Source organism: Lipotes vexillifer, unplaced genomic scaffold (genome assembly GCF_000442215.2).
Source record: "Lipotes vexillifer unplaced genomic scaffold, Lipotes_vexillifer_v1.1 scaffold771, whole genome shotgun sequence".
Taxonomy (NCBI): domain Eukaryota; kingdom Metazoa; phylum Chordata; class Mammalia; order Artiodactyla; family Lipotidae; genus Lipotes; species Lipotes vexillifer.
The window spans coordinates 723,119-729,970 of NW_006774099.1; the positions used below are offsets into that span (position 1 = coordinate 723,119).

Consider the following 6,852-nt stretch of genomic DNA (forward strand, 5'->3'; position numbering starts at 1 on the left):
GGGAAAGAGGAAGATCAGTTAGGAGGCTCTTGTGAAAATCTAAGTGAGAGATTTTAATGACTTGAACCAGGAAGTATGGAGAAGTAGAAATGGAGGTGATGAAAAGTAGTTGATTTCTGGAGATAATTTGAAGATGGGGCCAATAGTGTATCATGGTGTGGATCACATGTGAGGTCTGAGATAGAGACATCAACTATGGCTCCAAGGGTGTTGGATCCAGGAACAAGAACACAGGAATATTGTGAAAAGAACAAGTATGGGCTGGGAGTGGAATCGGGAGTTGAATTTTGATTGTACTATATTTGGGATGCCTGTTAGATATCCAGCTGGAGAAGACAAGCTTAGAGTTCAAGAGAAGTAAAAATTTGGGAGTATTTGGGGTATTTAAAGTTGGGAAGGGGATGTGATCACTGAGAAGTAACTGTAAATAGAAAAATTGGCCAGTGACAGAGCTTGGGGCCATTTCAAAGTTGAGATGCTTAAGAGATAAGGAGAAATGAAAGGAGCAGCCTGAAGTAGGAGAAGACCCCAAAAGTGCTGTTTTGGAAGCCAAGCGAAGAGTGGATTTTAAGAAGGAAGAAGTGATCAATAGTATTCACTGCTGATGGGTCAAGTAAGATGAAGGCTAAGAATTAACCATTGGATTCAGCAAGGTAAAAGTTATTAAAGATTTTGACAAGAGTTCATAGAGGTGGAAAGGGTGTTTGCAGCGAGGTTGAGTGAATTGGAGAGGATGAAATGGAAACAGTGAATATAGATGACTCTTGACAAGTGTTGTCATAAAGGACAGCAGATGAATGGTCTGGTTGCTTGAGGGGACTATGGGGACAAGGAATTGTTTTTTCTTTCTGTTTTTAATCGGAGATATTATATCATGTTTGACAGGAATGAAGCATTAGTGAGAGAAAAATTGATGATGCAGGAGAGTGGGGAGGCTTCTGATAGTGGTGTCCTTGAGTAGGAAATAAGACCGTATTGGGAGGTTTTCGATAGGATAATGGACAGTGTTTATAGTAATGGATATATGGGCACAGACAGACACAGGAGGTTGGTAAATGTGCTGATGAGAAGTTGTGCAAGTTCTCTCTCGATTCCTTCTCTTTGCTCAGAGAAATAGGAAGCAAGGTCATCAGCTAAGATTGAGGGGAAAAGAAGTATTGGAAATCTAAACCAAAAGGATTATTAAACAAGTCCTCTAGGAGAGGAGGAGGGTGAATGGACTAGGGAAACCTTCTGGGCTTGCTAGGAAGCACATTTTTGAGGATTGTGGCCATGAATTTAAGCGCCGACTTGTCATATGATCTCTTGAGAATGGGTCAAATTAAAGAATGGCAGAATCTGGGTGTTAAAAATTTTGTCAGTAATTTAAAAAATAAACGATACTGAAAAAAGCAAGTTGTAAAACAATACTTATAGTGTCCCATATAGATTGTATTTGAAAAATGTCTGGAAAATACATGACAAAGTGATGTTATCCCTGGGGAGGGGCAAGAAGACTTTTTACTCTATAAGTTATTTGAGCTTTTTAATGAAGCATATGTATTTTTTATTAAATGTTTTATTATGAAATATTTTAATATGTAGAAAAGTGCATTCCACAAATATTTATTGTATACCTATTGTGTGCAAGGCATTTTTTAAGAACAAACAGATAAAAATAGGTAGACAAAATAAAATAATACCCATCCTTACAGAGCTCTCTTTATAGTGGGTTATATTTGAAGACTTCCATGTGTCTTCCACCTAGATTTAACTGTTACATTTTGCCGTATTTGCTACTAATTAAAAAATTATATAAAGTGTTACAGATACAGCTCACTGCTCTCTGCTTCTCTTCTTCCCTTTCCTCTCCAGGTAGCTACTCTTCTAACTTTATATATCTTTGCTATCTGTATTTCAGTACTTAAAAAAAAATTTCATATTTGTTCACAAAACATGTATAGTACTATTTGTATGTGTGTTTAAACATGTTTCTAATTTATACTCTTAGTTATTCTTACTTCACTTTAGTTTTTATCAGTAGTACATGGTTTAGAAAGTCAAATCGTTTTAAACATGTTTCTAATTTATGCTCTTAGTTATTCTTACTTCACTTTAGTTTTTATCAGTAGTACATGGTTTAGAAAGTCAAATCGTTTTACATGTAAAACAGCTGTCCTCTATTATACCTTTTATATTCTGCTTTATTCTGCCTCTCAGCAGCAGTCACTTTCAACCTCCCCCTCATTATTTTTCCCTCCTTCTTCTTGTATTTATTTCCATGTCAGAAGAAACTTGATTACTTTCTTTATTAATTTATTTATTATAGGTATTTTTCCATTGACTTACCAATACGTAACATGATTTAGCTCTCTTAATCCTCTGTTCTCCAAAATACACAGATATCTTTTCTCCCCACCTTTCCAATATAGATTTTCATTAAGTTAGTATTCAAAGTTTTCAGTATTATGACCTGGTAAATGTTTTTCAAAAGTGAGCCATGTGTAGTGCTATGATTATATTTCTTGTTCTGTATAACTTTTCATTTATCCTGGTTAATAAATTTCTCATTTTTTTCCTTTGCATGGATTTCTGTATTTCCATTTCTAATAATTTATGCCCAAACTCTGCCAATTGTAAATTCCCATTCAACATATTTAAATATAGCAATTTAAAATTTGTCTTGGAAACATTTCTCTTGGAACTCTCTTTTTTGTTCCACTGTGGACTGATTATTCCCTGGGTCTGTTGCATAGGTGTTGTTAAGGTATTGTTTTCTTTCACCATTACTCCAGAAATTCCTTTTATTTCTCTTCTGTGTTGAATCCCTTTTTTTCTGGTTCTTCTATTTTTACTTCTTGTTATTTACCCTTTCGTATGTTTTGTTTTGTTTGGTTTTGGTTTTGGTTTTTTTTTGTGGTATGCGGGCCTCTCACTGTTGTGGCCTCTCCCGTTGAGGAGCACAGGCTACGGACGCGCAGGCTCAGCGGCCATGGCTCACGGGCCCAGCTGCTCCGCGGCATGTGGGATCCTCCCGGACCGGGGCACGAACCCGTGTCCCCTGCATCGGCAGGCAGACGCTCAACCACTGTGCCACCAGGGAAGCCCTTACCCTTTCGTATGTTTTTAAAATGGATATAAATGTTTGTATCATACTGCACAAACTTCTACAACTTACTGTTGTTCACTCAGCATTATTTTTAAAGATTTATCTGTGTTGATACATGGAATCGATTTAGTTTAATTGTCATATGTACAAATGAGCCGCAGTTTGTTTTTCCATTTCCAATGGTAGATGTCTTTATACATTCTTAGTAATATTTATCAGGCCTTAAATTTTTGCCAAACTTGATAGGTGAAATTAGAATATTACTATTGTTTTGGGGTTTTTTTTGGACTGTTAGTGAAGTTGAGCATCTTTTCAGATTTTTGGCCTGCATTTGTATTTTCTTTTGTAGGAATTGACTGTTTATATAATTTCCCCCAATTTTCTTTTGTATTATTTTTGGCACTTTTTAATTTTAGCTTTTTGGGAAAAGGCCTTTATGTGTTCTGGATAATAATCCTTTGTTGTATATGTTGTAAATTTTTTCTCCTACCTTGTCTTTTAGTATTGTTTATGGTGTCTTTTGCATACAGACATATTTTTCTGTAGACAAGTTTTATCAGTTGTTTCCTTTATGATTTGTGGGGTTTTTGTATTTGAGAAATACTTCCCTGTGCTGATATCTAAAGATGTTATGTTCTCTTATAGTTCTTAAGGCTTTTAGCGTTTTACTTTTTGAATTGTGTTTGTGTGTGGTATGGGAAGGGATCTAAACTCATTTTCCCCCCTATGGAAAACTAGTTGTTCTAGTCCCATTAAATGAATAGTTAATCCACATTTTTTTTTTATTCTGAATAATAGCATCTTTGTTATATATCATGTGTCACATATGCTTAGGTTTGTTCCTGGGCTCTCTCTTTTATTCCAGTTAGTTTATTTGCCTGTCCCTTTGCCAGGAAAAATCTTAATATCTGGAAGGCCAAGTCCCTCCTCCTAGTCATCAAAATAGGCTTAGGTATTTTTCATAATAATTTTAGTATCAGCTTGTCAAGTGCCATGAAAAATCTTGTTAGAATTTAGTTGAAAATAACACTGGATTTATAGGTTTAATGTGCCTTTATCACATTAAGTATTCCCATCCGTGAACATATTGTATCTTTCCACTCGACATGGTATATAAGTCCTTTCATTTGTTTTCTTTCTTATCTCTCAAGACAGTCTTAAAATATTTTCCACAAAAGTCTTACTATTAGCTTGTCTTAGCATTTCCATCTTACAGACTTTGTTTCTGTCATGAATTGGATCTTCTTAAAGTTACATTTAAAAATTTTTCTTGCTTGTATGGAGGGTTGCTGTTGATTTTTTTCTCCTGTTACTGATCTTTTAGTTAGTGATCTTATTGGTTCAACTCTGATATTGGTTCAAGTACCTTAACAGTAGAGTCTCTTGGACTAAACTACCTCGATACTATTAAATAAACAAAAACCCTAATAAGATGTTTCTTCCACGTAGAAAAGAGACAGCAAGAACCTTCATGGCTAGTTTTGTGTTTTGGAGAGAGTGATGTTGGGAAGATTATTTTTGAGTGAATAAAAGGTAGTATTATCGTTAGTAGTTCATTAATTTTGGGGTTTAGTGCTTAAACCCATTTGATTCTCAAGAAATGTGAATCAGTTTACTTCTTGCTTCTACAAAGGAGTCTTGGAGGATGTTAGTGGATTTGCCCATTTGAGGGTCAGTGAGAACGAACAGACCAGGAAATAGAAATGGAATAGTGTTACCTTTCTCTTCTTTGTAATTGATGGTGAGTAACCAGTTGTTCCTTTTTTATACTTAAGTTTTTATCTTTCTGGTAAGAAAAAGACTTCTTGGATATGGTTACTATTTTATATGAGAAAATAGGTTGATTTGATGAGGGTGGTATTTGAGGAGAGGGGCATCTCCAAAGGTGGAGATGAAAGAAGATATTTTGAATGAAAAAACATTTTTTCTTTTTTTTTCCCAAAATGAATATGTTATAAACTTTAAAATATTGGATAATCATAGAAATTCTTTGAGATATAAAGAAAGTACTAAAGGCAGATTGGTATGATTTTGTGGCATAATGTCATTTTATGACTTGCCTTAATGTTCAGCATTAGACTGTCTCAGAACTCACAGTCCTTAAACCAAGTTAATATGACAACATTTTTAATTAAAAATATTAAGGTCTAAATGGAGTATTTAGTATAATCCATTAATCTATTTATTATTAACTTTTAGTTCACACAAAAGATGTTAGACAACTTCTACAATTTTGCTTCATCATTTGCTGTCTCTCAGGCCCAGATGACACCAAGTCCATCTGAAATGTTCATTCCAGCAAATGTGGTTCTGAAATGGTATGGGGCATTTTGTAGCTCTCATATTAAGGCTTCTAGTAACCTACAAAAAATGTGTATTTTTTGCTTGTGAATGTATTTCTTCTTTGACATTTAAATATATTCTTTTATTGTGGACATCAGAATACATTAACATTTGCATGCAATTAAAAAGTATGTACTTTAGAGTTCACATTAGGAATAATTTTTACCCCAAGTAATATTTTGTTATATAGTAGCCATTTTGGCTTTATAAAGACAGGAAAATAAAATTGCTTATGTTTTAGGGACCACAATTAAGGGCTGTACATTTTTTTATATTTTGAATTGTAAGTACTGTATATGAGGCTTGAAATATCAGTGAACTTTTTTTTTCTTAAGTAGAAAGTCTTGATCTAAAATAAACATGTATGAAACATCAGAGTGGTTTATACTGCACCCTGTACCTGAATCTATTTCTTCAGCTTTTCTATGTTTCTGTTTTATAGATATTTCTTTTCACTTTGAATATCCCAGTGTTGGGGAGATACATAAGGAGAGTTTGCTGAGAAGTGGTAGCATGGTATAGCATGGATTGTACTAGAATGTATTAGGTTTGAGCTTTGTAATAATGTAGCTATGTGACCTTGAGCAAATTATTCTCATCTATGAAATGAGGGAGAAGGAGTTAGATTTCATTTTTTCTTAGGTCCCTTCTAGCTCTCAGATTTGCAGAAGATAAAAAAATTAATAAAATTTATTATGATTTGTGCTTTCTGATACAGCCAGTTAAATCACTATGCTTGCTGTCTTTTATAAATTAATAATTAAACTCCCAGATTAACTTTTAACTTTCTAAGTTTTTAATCTTAGCATTTTAGAAATGACATGTAAAGTTATTTGCTTTTTGATGAGTCGTTTGTCACATTATGAAAGATTCTAATTAAATTTCTTATAAATATGTTTTTCTTTTGTAGGTATGAAAACTTTCAAAGACGACTAGCACAGAACCCTCTCTTTTGGAAAACATAATTTGAATAAAATAATTTTTAATGGATTCTGAAATTTGTCATGTTTTGAAGATAATCATTCTATTTGAAAGCATGAAGTCAAAAGGATCATGAAACCTAAGTTTAAAAACTGCTTAGTGACTATGAAGGTTAATTAAAATCTTTATAAAAAATTAAAAACATTGAAAAATGAAAATGTTCATCATTAATGACTTTTTTCCCTTAAGCTGGAAATATTCAGAGGCAAAACATTTTGTTTTGGCTATGATTCATTTTTTACTTAAAAATAAAGCATAGGGCTTCCCTGGTGGCGCAGTGGTTGAGAGTCCGCCTGCCGATGCAGGGGACACGGGTTCATGCCCCGGTCTGGGAAGATCCCACATGCCGCGGAGCAGCTGGACCTGTGAGCCATGGCCGCTGATCCTGCGCGTCCGGAGCCTGTGCTCCGCAACGGGAGAGGCCACAACAGTGAGAGGCC

General features: G+C 34.4%; 1 protein-coding gene across 1 annotated transcript in view; it reads left to right on the forward strand.

Annotated features, from left to right (window-relative positions):
• Window positions 1-6,421, forward strand: part of HIKESHI (heat shock protein nuclear import factor hikeshi) — a 33,108-nt gene extending 26,687 nt beyond the window's left edge. Inside the window, exons 4-5 of the mRNA XM_007448837.1 lie at window positions 5,288-5,406; window positions 6,342-6,421. Of these exons, the coding sequence (XP_007448899.1) occupies window positions 5,288-5,406; window positions 6,342-6,396 (174 nt within the window). The 3' untranslated portion in view covers window positions 6,397-6,421. The remainder of the gene's footprint in view (window positions 1-5,287; window positions 5,407-6,341) is intronic.
• The last annotated feature ends 431 nt before the right edge of the window (window positions 6,422-6,852 follow it).